The sequence below is a fragment of the Antennarius striatus genome, chromosome 24 (genome assembly GCF_040054535.1).
Source record: "Antennarius striatus isolate MH-2024 chromosome 24, ASM4005453v1, whole genome shotgun sequence".
Taxonomy (NCBI): domain Eukaryota; kingdom Metazoa; phylum Chordata; class Actinopteri; order Lophiiformes; family Antennariidae; genus Antennarius; species Antennarius striatus.
Genome location: NC_090799.1, coordinates 8,318,465 through 8,338,247, shown reverse-complemented (window position 1 = coordinate 8,338,247; position 19,783 = coordinate 8,318,465). Strand labels below are relative to the sequence as shown.

Sequence of the window (19,783 nt, the reverse complement as noted above, 5' to 3'; positions counted from 1 at the left end):
AAATAAAATAAAATAAAATAAAATAAAATAAAATTAAATTAAATTAAATTAAATTAAATTAAATTAAATGTTTGTGTGTTTGCTGGGATAGGCTCCAGGAACACCACAACTCACAACAGAAGAAGAAGAAGCGGTTAATGAAAATGAATGCAAAAATAAAAAGGTTTTTAAATAACTGTGGATGTAGGCAAAAATAAATTCACTAGATGGCAGCAGTGTGTAACACCAGTGAAAAGTCGGAACAAGGAGGATTCGATCATTTTGTGTATAGACAAGCAGACATTTTCTGTACAGGTGAAATTTAAAACAACACTGGTATAGTTTGTGAATAGAAATCTGCAAGCATTCTGACTGTTTTGAAAAAGCTGAGACTTTAATTCTATTTTTTCATTTTACGTATTTCAATTTATTTATCAGAATATACAGTTTGTTGGGCGATTAATATTTTGTAATTATTACAAATGTCCTATTTTTTTTAACCACAATCAACCAAAAAGCCTCAATAAATACAGACATGTTATGTGTATTTAAAAGAAATCAAATTTTAGAAAACAGGTCTGCTAGCTTCTGATGTGTGAGATGTGGACCTGCTGGATTTTGACACTGAAATTTTCTGCAGTCTGACTTTCCTGTGAAAAAGCAGCATCATGTTTCTTCGGAACTTCTCTCCCACAAAGGCGTAGAGGACAGGATTGATGCAGCTGTGGAACAGAGCCAGGCTGTTGGTGATATCCAAAGCTAAGGTCACTGACCTCCTCACATTGCAGTCGAATGAGATCAAATCAGCCCTCAGCATTGTGTCTACCACCATAGTTATGTGGTACGGTGTCCAGCACAGCAGAAATGCGATCACCACAGCTATGATCACCTTCATGGCCCGATGCTTCTGGAAACCTTGAGTGCGAAGCAGCCTCTCGATGGTGATGCCATAGCAGATTACCATGACAACCAGAGGGAGAAAGAACCCAAAAACATGGAGGAACACACGAGTGGCTAGCCTCCACGTGGTAGAGCTTCCAATATCGAAATTTTTAGAGCAAATTGCCCTACTTGGGTCAGAGTCTAGCTTAGCAACATCATTGAAAAGTGAAGGCAGGGCGAGGGCCCCACCATAGACCCACACTGCTCCACACAGGACCCAGCTGCACATCCTCTGACGCCTCTTGAAACTCTGACTGGAGCGCACAATCACGAGATAGCGGTCGATGCTGATACATGCCAGAAAGAGGATGCTGGTGTAGAAGTTTGCTTCGATAATGAGGTTGAGGAACTTGCACATGAAGTCTCCAAAGACCCATCCTCTTATGAGTGCTGCAGCCAAAAATGGAAGGGTTAGCGCCATCAGGCTGTCTGCTATCGTCAGATGAAACAAGTACACGTCCGACGGAGTCAGTGCGTGTTTGCAGGTGCCGATCACCCAACCCACCAACAGGTTCCCTGGTATTGCCAGTAAAAAGATGGTGATGAGAATGAGACACGTGATCAAAGCTGCAGGGTAGGCCATCGGTTCAATCTCACATGATAACGTCTTTGGATCCACAACATAGGGCGTGTGATTGTTGTAACTGGTGTCATTCAGGATGTCAAAGTAATCACCATCAAAGTCAATGATGATCGACATGACTAGGAAGGAAAACAGATTAATATCAGTTCACTGTAATGCAAAATTAATCTAATACTAACATATTAAATTTCAAAATTATTTTGTAAATGTAAATGAAGAGAAAAAATTGCTTAAAGTATGCATACAATTATCAAAAACATTGCTATCGCCGGCTAATATTAGCCACCATGGCCTTCTTTGTATATTTACCTTCTGCACAGATTTGAATAGGCTTATAAAGATCAACAGCTTCTTACCTAAATGATGCTTCCCTTTAAGTGTTTTTTCTTTATTGTAGAGGTGACTCAACGTTCAGTTTCCTTCCCCAAAATATTACTGAACATGCTGCAATAGCCTGATAGGGGAAATTTCCACATGTGACAGCAGGAATGGTAAAGGTGCATTCACAAGTTGGCTTCTTCAGTTTGATGATCCTGGTGTTGTACATTCTTCCCAACACCTTCACATAATAGTCGTGTTCCTCTGATGTTAAGAGGAGGCTCTCTCAAACATTTCCAAATATCTCCAAAGTGATTACATTGTCTTTTAGAGGCTGTAAATAGTTCAATATACTTGAGGATGTTATGTCTCTCTGTCGTAAATGAACAATTGGGAATAACAAGTTCTAACCAGGTTTGTTGCAAGCCATTGGGTAACCAGGGTGTGTGGTAAGGTGTTTTAAGACCTAGGTCAGCTGTGATGCTTATAGGAAATGAAATACTTTGTTCACAGTGCTTTTATTACAAAAGTCCAGCATCATGCTTCTATTTAGTGTTGCAATCATCATTTCTGTGGTAAGTCAAGGTTTGTGGTAGCAATGGTATGAGCTGGCAGAGAAAAAATTGTGAGGACTGATGTGGAATGGAGCAGATAGACAGTCCTCCGACTCCCTCCTCCTCGTCTTTATTTTAAAGTGATGTTAATGTGCATCCAGACATAAAAGTATGTCCTCCGCCTCCGCCTTGTCTCAATAAATCACTAAAGTTCTGACAGTTAAGATGCAGGGCGTTTTGTAACAGCTGTCGGCCCTACAGCTGTCACATATGCGTGATCAAACATAGACATAATGGCTCCACGCCACTTAACAACATCAACAAGTCATGTTAGAGGCCCTCCAACAAGAATGACTTGTTTTCAGTTTGTGGAAACATTAAAAACAGGGAAGAAGTTATCAAAAATCAAAAGTTAACATTCATCTATGTCTCTCCTCTCAAACTGTTAGAGTTTCATCTTTAATAATTTGCTGTTTTGTTCAGTATGGGGTTCTACTTATTCCAGTATTCATATATATTAATTTATCAGAGTTGGGATGTCTGTCTTTTCTGTCATCTGACAACATGGGGCTACAGAATGTCACATAACCTGTTGTCCCAACTTCCAGTGAAAGATAGTTCACTTCTTTCATTTACGCACTGAAGTCAGACCTTAAAAACATCACAAAACTTTACAATACCAGTCGCCAATCTGTCAGCCATGCCCAATAATAGTTGCAATTATTTGGTAATGATCCACTACACATTCTTCTGAGGAAGCATCCAATGAAACTAGAATAAACTAAATTTGCTGATTCTTTTCGGATGCCTCATGTGTCCTTTCTCTTCAAATGCTTTGTGACAGTTATCAGACAAGTTTCTACTTATAGTAATAAGAAACTTTTGCTTTTCAGGGGTCAGATTGTCATCTTGTCACCTGGACTTTTATTATTATTATTTTTTTTTTTTGCTAATTGTAAGGCCATAATTCATATAATTTTTATTCACCTGTGCAGTGTGGCAGTGTCATGTGTATATCTATTTTATAGTTATTTATCAGGTCTAACCCAACAGTCCCAAAACTAGAGATACAAGATAAATAAATGATAAACAACAAATTAAGTCTAAACTTGAGAATCTGGAAACAGGCCAAAGAACATCAACATGTGTCCTTGACCATCAAAATATTTGGTTATTTGAATACTCATTGAGTTACCTAATTCACATTTGGACACAACGTGACAACGTGTAATTCAAAGTTGTTCCTTTTTGTAAATATTTGCTATTACAAATTTATTACAGGCAACGTCGCGGGCATGCTCATCATTTGGGGTCCTGAGAGCAAAATACGCGGAAGTGACAGGCGGAAGGAGCTTCGGCGGAAGCGTTTAGGTCTGTCAGAGGAGGAAAATTTTTTTGCTAAATTTGACACAAAGAGGTTAAATCCACCATTCCCCCTTTTCATCGACACCAGCATCCGCTGCGATGATCCTGTTAGAAATCAATAACCGCATTATAGAAGAGACGCTGTCGTTGAAGTTCGACGGCGCATCTAACGGGTGAGAAATCATTGTTACACCTGGCTAGCAATGCTAACGTCAGCTAGCTTCCCCCTGGAACGTTTCACTGGAGATAATGGTCGCTTTTAACCAAGTGGGAACGGGTTCGGATGCAGCTGCTAAACGTTTGCAGCGTGTGAAAGTTAGCTAGCTAGGCTATTTAAAATTAAAACGAGGTAAAACGCAAACGAAATTAGCTTGTGGTTCACCGCTACTGCTGTCCCTACAGCTGGGGTGTGTCTACACCCCCCGTGTAATGGCAGAATATGTAGCCTCACTGAATTTGATCAACCGTTCCAGTCCTCTCACTGTCAGTGGAAGAAAAACAACAAAGTATTTTATATTATCTTTCTCTAATTGACCTATAATATTGATAAAATATTTTTTAAACGTTTTTCGGGGCTCTGTAACACACGTACCAAGTTGGCTAGCTGTGCTACAGATTGCATAGTTCTGGTTTTCTGTAATCTACTCATGTTTATTCCCATGTCAGTTCATTACAAACATATTTTTTGCTCTATTATTTACGTTTCACCCGCATTGAGCAGGAATTAGACGGTGAAACAATGTAGAAGAAAGCAGGTCGGAGACGTTAACAAAATCCTCACATAAAATAAATGATGTTCTTTATGAAACGCATTTAATTATTACGCACATTCTAACAGTATATTGCAGATTATATTAGGTTCAACTTGGTGCTTCCGCTTAAACACCATATAAAAACCATTATTTGCAACAACAGGGCTACTTAGCGGCTACCTGGTAGCTGCTAGCCGTCTTCAACTTCCGCATTCCTTGAGTCAAGCTGAGTCAAGCCTGTTCCCGGTGCTGAGATCCAGCAGCAAAGCAGTGTGGACAAGCTCCTGCAGCGTCCACCTGCAGAAGAATGCAGTGCTTTACCGACGTGTCAAAGTGGTGCATAAAAGTGGAAGCCCACTTTAAGTCAACAGTGCTGAGATGAGGAAAAAACAGTAAAACTTTAAAGATGAACGTTTTTGTAAGGTTATTTGATCTATCCCTTTAATTATTGATTATTAGCATATCTTTTCACTATTTGTTGACTAATAACGCTCCTGCTTTCCTCAATCATCGGGTGTCCTCTTGAATTTGCATGTTTTATTTGAAAAGCAGAACAAAACCACAACACGTATTTACTGTAAGTTAGGTATTAACTCCTAAGAAATGAAGACAGAAGTTTGTCTTTACTAAGCCTTACAATGTTGTGTGTGTATACCTCGTGAATTTATCAAGTTTGTCCTCACTGCAGAACCAAGCCAGAGGCCGTCGATGTGACTTTTGCAGGTGAGAGATTATATCGCGCTTTATCTAACAGCCTGCTGTAAACCGTATCAACTTCCTTTGAACGCCCAACACAGATCCAACCTTACCATTGCTTAACAGCTTGTTTACAGATGTTAATCTGAATTAGTTAGTAGAGATGTGAATTGTAAAACATTTAAAGGCCATTTCAGGTGGTTATACTGATTTTAAGATGTGCTTTCTGTCATTGTCCTCCAAATTGCCTTAAAAGTAGTCACTGCTAGGTGATAAACTTATAGAACAGCCTGAATTTGAGGTAGCTAATGAAGAGGCTCACTCATTTAAATATAAATAAGTGAGTGTGTCAAGATGTCAGTTGTGAGGTGTTAACTTGTCTTTGATTGATCACCAGCGGGGTTTTGAACTTCCACAGATTTCGATGGTGTGTTGTACCACATCTCCAACCCCAATGGGGACAAGACCAAAGTCATGGTCAGCATCTCCCTGAAGTTCTACAAGGAGCTCCAGGAGCATGGGGCCGATGAGGTACGAGTGTGGAAAATGTTTCTCTGTGCCTGCCCAGAGGGGACCTCCGAATGTCTCTGGATTTGAGTGCACAACGTTCCAGAGTGTCTGTGCAAGTTTTGGAAGAAAACCACATCTGAATTTTGTCGTTAAATTCCAAGAACTGAAATCAACCTGGCTGTTAGGTTTCCAACACAAGTCAAAAATTTGATCTTCTGCTATAGAAATAGTAAAAACAGTGTTTTTCCTGTCTGCTCTGACACTCCTTTTGTGTCAAAACGAAAGGCAAATGATGTTAGGATTGTGACCGCACACACCTCTAACACTGCAGCTGTGTTGCCATGTAAGGAAGAAAGGAGCTGCAGAGGCTTCTGCTAGAAACAGGAAGTCAGTTTGTGTGACTCACCCCTGGGCGAGGAAGTGCTGACTGCAAGCAGCAGCCGCTGCCATGGACGTCTTGGCTGCTGTCCAGCAACTTCACTCCATGTTTCCTGAAATTAAAGAGCAGAGGGATGAAAGAATTAAGGCTTTCAGATATTCAGACAGGGGGTGTTATGCTGATAGCTCTGTTTATTCTCGCTGTGGCTTAGATTAGAATTAGAATATGTACGATTATTGCCGTACCTGTATTTTTTGCCACTCACCTCATTCCACAGTGGCAGGTATTCATTAGAGGGGGCTCACATGACATGATCCTAACCTCCAGAAGCACACCTCCCTCTAGTTTGTTTCCTTATCTGTTTGTATTTTAGCGTTAAGGGTTTTTTTTCTATGTTTTGTCTTATTGTACTTTTCTTGAGAAACTGTACAACAGTAAGTCAGATAAATACCTTTTCTTTTTATTTCAGTTGCTCAAAAAGATCTATGGAGAGTTCCTGACTTCAGTAGAGCCTGGTGAGTTCTCAAAAATTTACAGAGCCTTTTATTTATTTTTTGCTTTGTCTGTTGTCACAATGCGCCACCACCGGCAATAGATTGTGTACTTTCTCAAATTCTTTTTGCTTCACATCTGGTTGGTTTTCTCCCAGGGTACAACTTGTCCCTTCTGTACGACCTGGATAATCTTCCACACGATAAAAACGAGGTCATCCACCAGGCAGGGATGCTCAAGAGGAACTGCTTCGCTTCGGTGTTTGAGAAGTATTTCAGTTTCCAGGAAGCGGGCAAAGACGGCGAGGAGAGGGCCGTGATCCACTACAGAGATGACGAGTCCATGTGTGTGGTTATAATCTGACTGGATTATCCAAAGTCATCCTGAGCGCCTAAATGTCTGACACGATTTGTTTTTGCAGGTATGTGGAGGCCAAGAAAGACAGAGTGACTGTGGTCTTCAGCACAGTGTTCAAAGATGACGATGATGTCATCATCGGCAAAGTCTTCATGCAGGTCAGCTGGTTTGGAAAACGCTTACTCATGTTTTCAGAAGTGGGGGAAATGTGAGCGTAACGTCTGAAAATGATTCAAACCGTACAATGCTGTTTGCAGGAGTTCAAAGAGGGTCGGCGGGCCAGCCACACGGCCCCCCAGGTCCTGTTCAGCCACAGAGAGCCCCCCAAGGAGCTGGAGGCTACGGACGCCGCTGTTGGGGACAACATTGGTTACATCACCTTTGGTCGGTAGCCATAGAACACTTCAGGACGCCTCCATCTACAACTAAAACTTATTAAACTGATTTAACGCCGCTGTTTTTGTGTGTTCTCAGTTCTGGACCCGCGTCACACCAATGGCAGGGCCAGAGACAACACCATCAACCTCATCCACACCTTCAGGGACTACCTGCACTACCACATAAAGTGCTCCAAGGTCTGTTCAAGCGCAATTCCTCAAAGTCTTCTTGGTATTAGTCACAAGTCTAAAGGAATTCTGTTGATGTCTGATTCTGGAGCACAAATAGAGATCAACAACAGCAGGAATTATTTCAGATGAGTCAGATTAGACCTCTGATATAATTCATCTAGTAAAGTTTATAAAACGCTGCAGCAGCTTCTTATAAGAGTGATAAATGAGGCTTTTCTCTGTCGCCATCTCAACAAACACGAGACCCCTTTAATCACCGTAAACAAAGAATCCTCTGTCTTGTAACCTTATGATACCTCCTAGTTCATAAAAAACAGTTGATGGCAATCTTTTTAGAGTGACATTTGGGCGTTTGTTTGTACATTTTATTGAATGACACATGCATCCATTAGCTCCTCTATAGCCTCATCTAGACCGTAAACACAACTCAAAGAGCCTGGCGGGTGGCACACATTTCAGAGGGATGCGTCACACTTTGTTATGTCGTAATCGTCTGGGTTCAGACGGCAGGTAATGGATCTGTATGTTGGATATTTCTGTGTCACACAGTGGAGAGTCGGCGTGGGCGACGCTGCTGTTGATTGACTTGTGGGAAGGTAGAGGATCATATATCATCATAGACGGCAGAACTGTATGAACAACATTAAAACAGGCATTTCCTGATTGTCCCTGTCTCCGCTGCACATAAAATGTCTTATCTTTTGGCGCCGTTAGCTCACGCCCCCATGTGTGACCTAAAGCACTGATTCGATCCCAGCCTGCAGCTTTCAACTCTCAAGTAACGGCTAAAAACACTCAAAGTATCCTTAAAAGAACTTCCATTGTGATTTAAGCGTGAAACCCAGGATTCTGCACAAACCGTAAACAACAGCGTGAGCGGTACATGGCGTAGCAAAGGAGGTGGGGCTTCAGGGCTCCACACAACTCGGCGGGTGACATGCAGACGAGACAGTCGGAGAAAAATTGTGACTCAGAGGAGCAATCTGAGGATTCATACAGAAATGTAAACACAGCTTGTTCGAGTCGGCGGTCGCCACACCCTCCCCAGTTCCAGCTGCGGCGGCTGTGATGAGCTATAAACGGTCCAGCGGCGTCACGTGATCTCCGATTATCAATAGGTAGAAATTAGGTTGCATGAATTTTTCTATTTCTTGTTATTAATCCTGCATTTTTCCTGCCCACAGGCCTACATCCACACACGCATGAGGGCTAAGACGTCGGAATTTCTTAAGGTCCTGAACCGCGCTCGCCCGGACGCCGAGAAGAAAGAGATGAAGACTATGTCGTAAGTAGTAGCGCTCGCCCGTTCTTGTTTCTGCTCCACCAATCAGATCCAGCGGATCAGTTTGATCCTATGTGATGATGTGAGAGTGAATGATCCTGCTCTCAAGTTCTTTTCATCCTCTTTGAATTGACAGCCTCCTATCTTTGTGTGTTTTTGAGGCGTGTGACCATATTTGACCCCGCTGTTGGTTTTTTTTTGTGTGTGTGTGTGTTTGACTTGAGTCAGAAAGGAATTTTTACAGATCTCCTCTCTGCCGAAACCTCCAAGCAGCTGCACACATATATATGTCCGGAAAAACTGGAAAACTTATTCCGGTGGCGCACAAAGTGCCTTTGTTCTGCGGTTATTGTGTAACCGGTATAATGAAGGGAACCTCCATCGCCGTTATCTTTTGTGAGTCTTAAGCACCTGACATGAATCCTAGGTTGGGCTGCGATGACCTCAGAAACAGACGCGCCAGTCACGTATTGTTTCATGTGTTTTACAACGTGATGAAGAGGATTAAAACACAGCACATGTATCTCGCTCCTTATCTGTGTCACGAGTGACTTAATTTGACAAGTATGTCTACACATGAGGGAATTTTACAGTCGAAACTCGTCACTCGCAAAGCGAATACAATCACCTTTTCTAAGGAGTAAACTCAAACGACTAGCACGCTAACGCTCTGTGAGAAATGAGCTCAATAGTTACATCCCGCTTCAAAGCGGTGATGGAATTGTCAGCGTTTGTGTGTTCGTCTGTTAGTCCGTTTGTCTGTTAGTCCACTAAATATCTTCGCAACCGTTGCAGTTAGAAAGATGAACCAAAAAGCACATTACTCAGGCGGCAAAGGGGATGAAAATGAGATGATGACCTTGACCTTGAGAAAAGTAGGTCAAATTTCAACTTTTGTACACTCAGAATCCGGATAAAGATAGGATCTTAGATAATGAGAAGATGCCTGAGGAATGGAGGAGAAGTGTGCTGGTGCCCATTTTTAAGAACAAGGGAGATATGCAGAGTTGTGGCAACTACAGAGGAATAAAGCTGATGAGCCATACAATGAAGTTATGGGAGAGAGTAGTGGAAGCTAGACTAAGAGCAGAAGTGAACATTTGTGAGCAGCAGTATGGTTTCATGCCAAAAAAGAGTACTACAGATGCAGTATTTGCTTTGAGGATGTTGATAGAGAAGTACAGAGAAGGCCAGAGGGAGTTGCATTGTGTTTTTGTAGATCTGGAGAAAGCTTATGACAGGGTGCCCAGAGAGGAACTGTGGTATTGTATGAGGAAGTCTGGAGTGGCAGAGAAGTATGTTAGAGCGGTGCAGGACATGTATGAGGACTGTAAGACAGTGGTGAGGTGTGCTGTAGGTGTGACAGAGGAGTTCAAGGTGGAGGTGGGACTGCATCAGGGATCAGCTCTGAGCCCCTTCTTGTTCGCTATGGTGATGGACAGGCTGACAGACGAGGTTAGACAGGAATCTCCATGGACTATGATGTTTGCAGATGACATTGTGATCTGTAGTGAGAGCAGGGAACAGGTGGAGGAGAAGCTAGAGAGGTGGAGGTTTGTCCTGGAAAGGAGAGGAATGAAGGTTAGCCGCAGTAAGACAGAGTACATGTGTGTGAATGAGAGGGACCCACGTGGAAGAGTGAGGTTACAGGGAGAAGAGATCAAGAAGGTGGAGGATTTTAAGTACTTAGGGTCAACAGTCCAGAGCAATGGAGAGTGTGGAGTGTGGTGAAGAAGCGTGTACAGGCAGAATGGAACGGGTGGAGGAAAGTGTCAGGTGTGATGTGTGATAGAAGAGTTTCAGCTAAAATGAAAGGAAAGGTGTACAAAACTGTGGTGAGACCAGCGATGTTGTTTGGTCTAGAGACAGTGTCACTGAGGAAAAGACAGGAGACAGAGCTGGAGGTAGCAGAGATGAAGATGCTGAGGTTCTCTCTGTGAGTGACCAGGAAGGATAGGATCAGGAATGAGTACATCAGAGGGACAGCACATGTTAGAGGTTTTGGAGATAAAGTCAGAGAGGCCAGACTGAGATGGTTTGGACATGTCCAGAGGAGAGATAGTGAATATATTGGTAGAAGGATGCTGAGTTTTGAACTGCCAGGCAGGAGGCCTAGAGGAAGACCAAAGAGGAGGTTTATGGATGTAATGAGGGAAGACATGAAGGTAGTTGGTGTGAGAGAAGAGGATTCAAAGGACAGGGCTAGATGGAGGAAATTGATTCGCTGTGGCGACCCCTGAAGGGAAAAGCCGAAAGGAAAAGAAGAAGAAGAAGGATCCGGATAAAGATAGAAAGACATGGGAGAAGGCCAGTGTGAGTAAGACAATAGATCAAAGCTAGTGCTTTAATCAAAGCTAGTGCTTTGATCTATGAAAGTAGGTCAGAGCACTAGCTTTGATCTTTGATCAAAGAAAGTAGGTCAGGGTAAAATTGTGAATTCATGGGTGTCGCGGGATGTTGCAGTCTGTGGCCCCGTCCACACAATACCAGAACTTTTAGAAAACGCAACTTTTTTTACCCGGCATCAAAAACGATACGCGTCCACACGGCAGTGTATTTGAAAAAATCTCCGTCCACACGTAAATGCATCAGTGCGTTGATCAACACGTGTATAAGCAGAACAACTCCAAGAACGACAGGAGAGAGGACCGGGATGTGCGGAAATTCACGCCGTTCCTCCTGGAGGACGACCTCCATCAGAGTACTCCCACCAGCAGACAGCGCATCCCGGTCTGACACAGAACTGGCGTTGGCTTTTTTGGCTAGAAATGTGAATGAATGAATGAATAAATATATAAACTTTATGACACATAAATAAAGAAACAGACGAACAAATATGTAAGTGCAAAGCATGTTTATCAATGCATCTTCAACGTGGAGCTGTTATACGTCAGAAAAGCTCCGTTTGTACATGTAGACACCGGTCACATGCATGACATCACAGCGGTTTTCCTCGCAGGGACAGGCCCCAGGATAAAAAAAGTTGCGGATACAGTGTCTACACGACAACACAGACCCAGCGTTTTCAAAAAAATCCACCTTGGCCAGCGTTTTCAAAAAGTAGCGTTTTCGTTCTGGATATCTGCGTTGTCGTGTGGACGGAAGGCAACAAAAAAGTTGCGTTTTCAAAAAGTTCCAGTATCATGTGGACGGGCCCTGAGAGTGCTTTGTTGTTGTTCTTTGATTTTGTTTGTTCAGCCTTTGTAGGAGGTTTCACACTTGTATTTATGTGCATACGATCAAATTAAATAAATGCTTCAGACAACGACACAGCTGCTTTTTAATCTCTGTTGGAAAAAAATTTGACTTTATTTTGTTTTTCCAGTGGAAAGACTTTCCAACGCTGAGGGCCCCCCCGCCGCCACCAGAGATTCCAACCCGTCTGGAAACACCAAAATGCACCACGCTGAGACTCAACACCTGATTGGACAAGAACTCAAGGATGCAGATGAAAGCCCCTCCCACAGACCAACCCCAGAAACGTGTCCTTTTTTTTTTCTTCTTTTAAATGGAAAAACAACGGCGCCTCTACTTATGGAGAGCCGAGGCTCAAAATAAATGGAACGAGAGGATTCCTTGCTTTGCGTAGTTAAAGAGAATTATTAGTCCTATATAAATATATATATGAAAAAATGGAAATTTTTGATACGATATCTTTTACTCCATTTGGTACTCTTGCTTGCCCGTGAGGCTCCCACATGTTGGATGAGTTGGATGCCCCGTCCTCCTCCCTGTGCTGTCATGTTTGTCTGTTCCATCATTTAAAAAAATAAATCACTCTTACAGAAAAAGACTAATCTTCTCTGTGGTGGTTATGTTGTGTATAAATCTAACACACCCCTTGATCCAGATTATAATTTGGATCATAGTGTTCATAGATGCAGAAAGTCTGACTTTGTTCAAGCCGGGTTATTTTCAATTTTTATTATATTTTTGTTGTTATTGTGATTTTATCCACTCGTGTCCAAAGATTTAGAATCCCACTTATTTCCACTTATTTTACTGACACAGGCAGTATATGAACTCAATATAAGACAAAGTTTCAATATAAACAAAACAACTGAGAAACTTTATTTAAGATTTAAATGTATTTATTGGCAGAAATCAATCGCCTTCAGATTATTTTAGTGTTAGAGGTTTAGCATTAATTTGATTTAATAGTGGCAGAAATAGAAGCATCGACAGACAATCAGGCGATGGCGAACTCAACGTCAATCTTGGGCTTTTTATCTTCATCCTCAGAGGAGGAGGAGGAGGAGGAGGAAGATGATGAAGAGGTGGAGGAAGAGGAGGAATCCTTAGTTTTGGTTTTGGGTTTCTTTTTCTTTGTCGGGGCGCTGTTCTCCTCGGCCTTTCCGGGGTCTCCCTGCAGCGTTTCAGGGTCGTTGGGGGTGGCGGAGATGGGGAGGGCACTTTCTTGCATCAGCAGGGCTTCTTCCAGAACCTCCTGGTGGTTTGGGACCTTAAAGTTCTGCTGTCGCCCGCCTGCAAACGAGACGGATTTCAGGTTTAAATCGTATTTCTGTCATTTTCAGTGTAAAAAGATGAGCAAAATTTGAAAATTTGCACAAAGTGATTGAAATAAAAAGATTTAGGTGAGAGGAAGAAGAAAGAAGCTTTTTCAGAATATTCTGTAGTATCGTCAATCCAACCATCAAGGTCTAAATAAAATCTTCTGGATAACAATACCACCTTAAAATCAATCGATCACCAACTGATTTGATTGGTTGACAGTAGAGATAAACCTTTAAAAGCAGGTCACGACTCAAACATGCTGGAGTCATAAAGGTTTCTTTTTTTAGCTTACCGCTGTCCAGCGCATCATCTATAGAAAACTCGAAGCTGTCAGGAAAAGAGGAAACGTTTGCTTTTTTACCAACAACAAGTAAACAAGTTTGCTGTGTTGTCATTCAATTCACACCTGCTAAAAATCAGTTTGACATTTTTTTTAAAGAATTGGCTAACGAATCGGAATCGGATGAGAACATATGGTTAGCAGTTAGCGTTCAGGATGGCGGGAAATTTGGTAATTGGTCCTATCTGTAACCAATCAGGTTCAAGGAACGTTGGGCTACTGTGACATCACGTGACATCATCTTCACCTGTCTCCGTCGGGAACCGTCCCGTGGATCAGGCGTTGGTAGTTGGCGATCTCGGCCTCCAGCTTCATCTTGACGCACACCAGGTCGTTGTTGACGTCCGCCTGGCGCTCCAGCTTGGACCTGGTCTCCTTCAGCTCGGCCTCCAGCTCCCGGATAATCTGGTTGAGCGGCGCCAGGCGTTGACCGTTCTCCAATTGGGCGTTCATCAGGTTTTCTTCCAGATTGTTGATCTGAAAGGAGGATAGAAACCCATCGTATCTTTGAACTCAGATTTTGTATTTGGATTGCGAATCAGTTCTGTGTTTAAATAAGACAAAAGATTCTGCTCAGGCAATTTGTACATCTTCATGTTCCTGATGAAGGCTTAAAGTCTCTACCGTGTACTGATAGGGTACCCAGGAATTCTTGTAAAAACACAACACACTGTTACGGCCTTCGACTCTCCTACCTCCAAACGGAACCACAAAGTCTGTCTTCACTCTGATTGCTAAACCCGTGGAGGAACGGCGTCATAACAGCCAACACTCCCATGATGGGCGTTTTTCTTTTTTAATTATCTCTGACACAATAAAACAAATAAATTGGTCAATATTTTGCTCTATAATCCTCAGAAAGAATTTCGTCATCACGAACTGATTGTGTTTTTCCAAAAGTTACAATGGGATGTAAACTAAAACATTTCCAAATAACCAACTTCCTGTTTAAAAATGTGTGTTTTCCTGTTTGTATAGACTTGAGTGTATTTACCATCTTGTGCATAGTCTGGATATTAATTTCCAGAACTTGTCTCTGCTTGTTAAGATCCTGGATCTCTGATTTTCCGGAGTTCAGGGCCTCAGAATTTTGGGCCTCGACCGACTTGATTTCTTGAAACTGGAGAGGTAAAAAAAAGATGGAAATGAAATGGAATGGAGAGAGAACACACAGAAGGATCAAGAGGCTAAAGCACCTTGGTCTGGTACCAGTCGTCAGCATCCATTTGGTTCTTCTTGGCCAGTTTGTCGTACTGGTCTCGGATCCTGTTCAGGGTCTCGGCCAGGTTAGTGTTGGGGGACTCGATGTCCACGTTCACCGAAGAGTTCTTGATCTTGTCCCGCAGAACGTCGACCTCCTGCAGGAGCGGCAAAGCAAAGGATCGTCTCAGAATTCTCACAATTCGTTCATTGTTCGCCGACTTTTTCTCTGCACTCACGTAGTCGTGTTCATACTTCAGCCGATCGAGCTCCTCCTTCACCAGATCGATCTCCTTCAGCGTCTGATTGCATCTCAGCCTGGAGTCCTCGTTGGTCTTCTTCAGATCTTCGATCTCCTTCTCCAACATGCGCCTCCCCTTTTTCTCATCTGCCAGCCTTCACATCCAAACAGCAATTGGATCAGTACCTCAATCTGATCCAAATTTAATTAAATCAGACAGAAATTCACTTCATTTGGGATAAAACTCACTTGTTCTTGAAGTCATTGTTGGCCAGTTTGGAGTTGTCGATCTGGAGCAGCAGCCTGGCGTTCTCCATGGTGATTTCTTTAATCTGAAGACAAGAATGAAGTATATTAAAGTTATTTTCACATCTAGTAAAACTGTCAAATAAATAGAAATAAACCTGATGACCAACCTTCTTCTTCTGGTCCTCCAGTGGTTTCTCAACCTCAGCCCAGTTGCGCACCTCAGGTGATTTCCTCTCGGACATAATCTCATCGATCTGCTTCTCCAGATCCTTGTTTTCAGCCTCCAGTTGTTTCACCCTCCCCAGGTAGCCGGACAGTCGGTCATTCAGACCCCGGAGTGTCTGCTTGTCGTCCGTGGGGGCGACAGGAGCCACACCGGCGGCCTGAGTCGGAGCCACGACGGGTCTGATCGGAGCGGCGGGCGCGGAGTCTCTCTCCGTGTCGTTGCGCAGGACGCTGCGTAATCCGTGGAGACTCGACACGGACAGCTTGTTGCCCCTTCCTGTGTATCCACCAAACATGCTTTTAGAGGTGTTTGAAGGCATGTTGCAGCGGGATGTGGCGGAGATGCTGAGAAACTGACTGATTCAGGCTGGGGATGCTGAGATGGAGCCACACAGGTAGGTTTTATACCCGCTTTCACACACCAGTCCGCCCCCAGCGACGCCATTGGCTCATCATTTCTGGATAAACTGGTGCGAAGTCGAAATTCAAGTTGATTTTTTTTATTGTTCTCACCTGATTGGACTCATGAAGGTTTTTTGGGAGGGGACGGGTGGTCCTTATCCACCTTAAAAGCAGGTGATCCACCGGGCTGCGCCTACCTTCAACGCTCACCTGTCCAGCTTTCAGGTTTATACATCCCAGAGTCAACATGACTTCTCTTCGAACCTACAGCAGCCAGACCTACTCCCCCAGCAGCACACGACCCGTCAAGAGCTACCCTACCAACGTGGACCCGTCGGGCAAAGCGCGGGAGAAGGACGACATGGTGGGACTGAACGACAAGTTCGTCCAGCTGATCGAAAAGGTCCGAAATAATTAGAATAATATTCAAAAAGTCCTCTTCTCTGTTCAGCTTTTATAGTTTTATTAGTATTGTTAGTTCTTATTCGTTGTCACATTAAGAGGAATAATATATTTTGAGTATGTGTATTTGCTAACTGTTAAATTTGCTTCTAAATTACTTGAAAATTATCGTTAGTGTCATTATTATTATAACTAGTTATAATAATAGCAGTAATGTTCCGATAATTGTAGTATAGAAATAGTAATTTGCCATAACAATGATTTTTTCCTTACTTGAAATTTATTTATTATTTATTTATATTAATGACATTTATTATAAATAAATTAATGAATGAATATATATTATTGTATTTATTTAGAATCTTTCTTATTTCTTCTTCTTCTTCTTCTTCTTCTTCTTCTTCTTCTATAAATGGACTAATATTCATTATTGTGTTTATTATTATTATATTATTACTAGCTGAAATATTTCAAGTAATGTATTAAATGACAGAAAAAACTAAACGAAATTTCTAAGAACAGTGTAAAATATTCTATTATATTTTATAATTTAATGATCTATAATTTAATGAGTTCCCGTGTTTTTTAAATGAATAGTTTATTTTTATTTTTGTTATTCTGTTAAGGTTAAACCCGGCTGTAAAAACCGGTTTCTAGTATCTTGTTGATGAAGTTTAAGTTTAGCTTGAAGAATAGCGCCACCTGGTGGACAAACAGGGTCATTTCTCAAGCTGAAACAGTCTTGTTTTTAGTGAATAATGCGAAAACAACGAGACATATCCAGAGCCTAGATAAATAAAACACTCCGTCTTTTCCTGTAATAACAAGCTACACACATATTTCTCCTGCGATCTCTGTCATTATCAACACGGGTGATGTAATAATAACACCTTTCTGCAGTAGCTACATACAGTTTTTACGCGTTTCCATCCGTCATCACAGGTAAAACACCTGGAGGACGAGAACAAGAAGCTGGACACAAAGCTGAAGATCCTGAAGGCGCAGGAGAACTACGAAGGGAAGATCGACGACATCGTCAAGCATCTGGGGGAGGAGATGGAGGAGCAGATCGAGAACCTGATCTACGATCAGGACAAACTGAAGGCCGAGCTGCTCAGGAACCAGGATGAGGTGGAGGACATCAAGAAAGAGTGAGTACATATTCTCACATCGCTGCACAAAAATAGCTGCCACAAAAACATTCACCCTGGAATTTCTTTCGGTTTCAGGTACGAGGATGAGTTTCAAAAGAGAGCAGAACTAGAGAACGAGTTTATTGTGCTCAAAAAGGTAAAAGAAGCTCCAATCAGTGCCGCTTTAGCAAGTTTGAAATAAAATATGACAAAAAATAATATGTCTGTTCAACAGGATGTAGATGCAGGTCACCTGGAGGCTGTGGATCTGGCTCTGGAGCTGGAGGACCTCATGGGGAAACTGGACTTCATCCGGGTCGGGTATGATGAGGTAATGTTTTTATTTCATTATTTGCTTTATTTTCTGCTTTATTTACTTATTTATTTCTAAGCTGCCGATAGAAACATCTCCTCTGCCCCCTACAGGAGATAAAGGAGCTGGAGTCCCAGGTCCAGAATGAGACTGTGGTCCTCCGTGACGACAGCCAGCGCTCTCTGGACATGGACCAGATCGTCGAAAGCGTTAAGAATCAATACGCCAACATGGCCACCCGCAGCAGGGTGGAGGCCGAGCAGTGGAACCAGACAAAAGTGAGGAAGAGGAGGAGCAAACAAGGTAGATTTAATGGAACAGTGTACATTCTCAAACCTTTTCTGCCCTCCACCTCCTGTTAGATGGACGCCATGGTCCTCAACGCGGGACAGCGCGAGCAGGAAGTGCGTGACTTAAAGAGGGACATCTCTGATAACATGCGCCACATCCAGAGGCTGAACTCGGACCTGGATGCTCTCAAGAGGAAGGTGCGGCTCTCAAAGTGTTCAGGCTTAGTTCCATCATCTCACAGGCATCTGATCTGAAATGTTTCATCCAGGAAGATTCCCTGAAGAAGGAACTCAACGACACGAGAGAGGAGGGTGAGAACAACCTGCAGGAGGCGCGGGAGGCCATCGCCCGGCTGGAGGACGCCCTGAGGCGCACCAGGCGTGACTTGACAGCGCAGATCCGCGAATACCAAGAGCTGATGAACCTCAAACTGGCGTTGGACATCGAGATCGCCACCTACCGCAAGCTGTTGGAGGGCGAGGAGGAGAGGTGAGCGTTGGGGGTCAGAGGTCATCACTATTCTGCATGTTGTAAGTGATGCATTAATGCTGACACAACTTTCTCTGCTTCATCTGAAGAATGAACCACCTGATGCGCCACCCAGGTGAGCGTGTAGAAAGTGTAAACATTTTTTTAATCCTTATTGCATCGTTTTGCTTCTGACTAAAATCAAACTTCTCTTTTGCTCAGATTTCTAAAAAAACAAACCAACCAATCCCAGTCCTTACTTGCACGCAGACGTTCACCCACCAGAGAGGCCGCAAGCCCAGGAAGCTGCCGTCGCCACAGCAACCAGCATCACTCCCACAGCTGCCGTCACCCCGCTGGCGAACCCCCCTTCCAAGAAACGAGTGCTGATCCGAGTGGAGGTGGCGTCGGGCCGGGTCGTGTCCGAAAGCTCCCAATACGTGGAGGACTGACCGGCTTCACAAAATATGAATTAGAAATATTCCACTCTGGTCATAAGAAATTCATTTCATTTAAACGTTGCCAAACGGTGTTTGTGTGCTTTTTTTTAGGTGATGTGAACATTCTGGATTTGCTTGTAGACATTATGCGGTGTGTTTCTATCTTTGTATCTTGGAGCCATTAATCTATTTTTCAGTTTTCTTGCAAACTTTTGTGAACTAAGATTTTGTCTTTTTAAAAGAGAAATATGACTAATCAAACAGTCAAAGTTTCCTGAATGATTTGTGCCATAAATTAAGAGGTTTTTCCTGCTCTGTATATCTGAATCTTTCTGAAAAAACATGGACGTGGGTTAGAAACAGCTTCCTAAAAATGTAGAATAAGAATATTTTCTGGTTTTCGAGGAATAAAATAAAAGGCTACGCTGTCTGCTTTAAAATCATGAGAATGGACAGATGTTTTTTTTAATTTCACAACAGCTTGATCATTAACAAGAATCATGACAGTTTACATGTCAGAGGCTTCCTACTTGTTCCATGTCATTAAGAGCTAGAGCCGAACAATCTTCTCCTGTCTTTATTTTTCCCTCCTCCTCCTCCTTTCCCGGTTCTCCTCCGTCTTCTGGACACATGTGTACATGATGTCCTGATGTGGAAAACATCCCAGAACAAAGCAACACACACACACACACACACACACACACACACACACACACCTTGCACTGATCTCTTCTGCGGTCGCACCGCATCTCAGACATGGTTTGTTCTTTCATTTGATTAAAATCT

At 42.7% G+C, this 19,783-nt stretch overlaps 4 protein-coding genes across 9 annotated transcripts; 2 read left to right on the top strand and 2 right to left on the bottom strand.

Annotated features, from left to right (window-relative positions):
- Positions 1-192: 192 nt before the first annotated feature.
- Positions 193-1,933, bottom strand: LOC137591258 (C-X-C chemokine receptor type 2-like). 2 transcript variants are annotated; one of them, XM_068309145.1, is made up of 2 exons: positions 1,861-1,933; positions 193-1,623 (listed from the first exon to the last, which is right to left on the bottom strand). In XM_068309145.1, exon 2 carries the CDS (start codon positions 1,619-1,621, stop codon positions 545-547), a length of 1,077 nt encoding a protein of 358 aa, XP_068165246.1. In that variant the 5' UTR covers positions 1,622-1,623; positions 1,861-1,933; the 3' UTR covers positions 193-544. The 2 variants fall into 2 exon arrangements, with proteins under 2 accessions (XP_068165246.1, XP_068165245.1); XM_068309144.1 differs by lacking the exon at positions 1,861-1,933 and adding an exon at positions 1,814-1,844.
- A 1,773-nt stretch (positions 1,934-3,706) lies between these two features.
- arpc2 (actin related protein 2/3 complex, subunit 2) lies at positions 3,707-12,571 on the top strand. Its single transcript, XM_068309734.1, has 10 exons — positions 3,707-3,914; positions 5,182-5,216; positions 5,608-5,720; positions 6,548-6,593; positions 6,728-6,914; positions 6,992-7,085; positions 7,185-7,311; positions 7,402-7,502; positions 8,681-8,781; positions 12,104-12,571. The coding sequence occupies exons 1-10, from the start codon at positions 3,841-3,843 to the stop codon at positions 12,123-12,125; spliced, it is 900 nt and encodes a 299-aa protein (XP_068165835.1). The 5' UTR covers positions 3,707-3,840; the 3' UTR covers positions 12,126-12,571.
- A 293-nt stretch (positions 12,572-12,864) lies between these two features.
- Positions 12,865-15,868, bottom strand: LOC137591612 (keratin, type I cytoskeletal 18-like). Of its 2 annotated transcripts, XM_068309726.1 has the most exons (8): positions 15,491-15,868; positions 15,324-15,406; positions 15,073-15,229; positions 14,830-14,991; positions 14,628-14,753; positions 13,881-14,110; positions 13,586-13,620; positions 12,865-13,263 (listed from the first exon to the last, which is right to left on the bottom strand). In XM_068309726.1, exons 1-8 carry the CDS (start codon positions 15,866-15,868, stop codon positions 12,968-12,970), a joined length of 1,467 nt encoding a protein of 488 aa, XP_068165827.1. In that variant the 3' UTR covers positions 12,865-12,967. The 2 variants fall into 2 exon arrangements, with proteins under 2 accessions (XP_068165827.1, XP_068165828.1); XM_068309727.1 differs by lacking the exon at positions 13,586-13,620 and having other exon boundaries at positions 13,099-13,263.
- Positions 15,809-19,771, top strand: LOC137591613 (intermediate filament protein ON3-like). Of its 4 annotated transcripts, XM_068309729.1 has the most exons (11): positions 15,827-15,943; positions 16,080-16,124; positions 16,221-16,353; positions 17,295-17,503; positions 17,582-17,642; positions 17,721-17,816; positions 17,912-18,076; positions 18,161-18,286; positions 18,358-18,578; positions 18,668-18,693; positions 18,780-19,771. In XM_068309729.1, the coding sequence occupies exons 1-11, from the start codon at positions 15,930-15,932 to the stop codon at positions 18,785-18,787; spliced, it is 1,104 nt and encodes a 367-aa protein (XP_068165830.1). In that variant the 5' UTR covers positions 15,827-15,929; the 3' UTR covers positions 18,788-19,771. The 4 variants fall into 4 exon arrangements, with proteins under 4 accessions (XP_068165833.1, XP_068165830.1, XP_068165831.1 ...); XM_068309732.1 differs by lacking the exon at positions 16,080-16,124 and having other exon boundaries at positions 15,809-15,943; positions 18,780-19,770; XM_068309730.1 differs by lacking the exons at positions 18,668-18,693; positions 18,780-19,771 and having other exon boundaries at positions 18,358-18,582.
- Positions 19,772-19,783: the final 12 nt, after the last annotated feature.

Coding starts and splice junctions, on each gene's coding strand:
- LOC137591258 (XM_068309145.1), bottom strand. CDS start 1,621: ATGTCGATCATCATTGACTTTGATGGTGATTACTTTGACATCCTGAAT.
- arpc2 (XM_068309734.1), top strand. CDS start 3,841: ATGATCCTGTTAGAAATCAATAACCGCATTATAGAAGAGACGCTGTCG. Junction 5,217..5,607: donor CGTCGATGTGACTTTTGCAG/GTGAGAGATTAT, acceptor GAACTTCCACAG/ATTTCGATGGTGTGTTGTAC. Junction 8,782..12,103: donor AAAGAGATGAAGACTATGTC/GTAAGTAGTAGC, acceptor TTGTTTTTCCAG/TGGAAAGACTTTCCAACGCT.
- LOC137591612 (XM_068309726.1), bottom strand. CDS start 15,868: ATGCCTTCAAACACCTCTAAAAGCATGTTTGGTGGATACACAGGAAGG. Junction 15,230..15,323: donor AACAATGACTTCAAGAACAA/GTGAGTTTTATC, acceptor TTGGATGTGAAG/GCTGGCAGATGAGAAAAAGG. Junction 14,111..14,627: donor TCCAGACTATGCACAAGATG/GTAAATACACTC, acceptor TCCTCCTTTCAG/ATCAACAATCTGGAAGAAAA.
- LOC137591613 (XM_068309729.1), top strand. Junction 16,125..16,220: donor CTTATCCACCTTAAAAGCAG/GTGATCCACCGG, acceptor TCGAACCTACAG/CAGCCAGACCTACTCCCCCA. Junction 16,354..17,294: donor TCGTCCAGCTGATCGAAAAG/GTCCGAAATAAT, acceptor CCGTCATCACAG/GTAAAACACCTGGAGGACGA.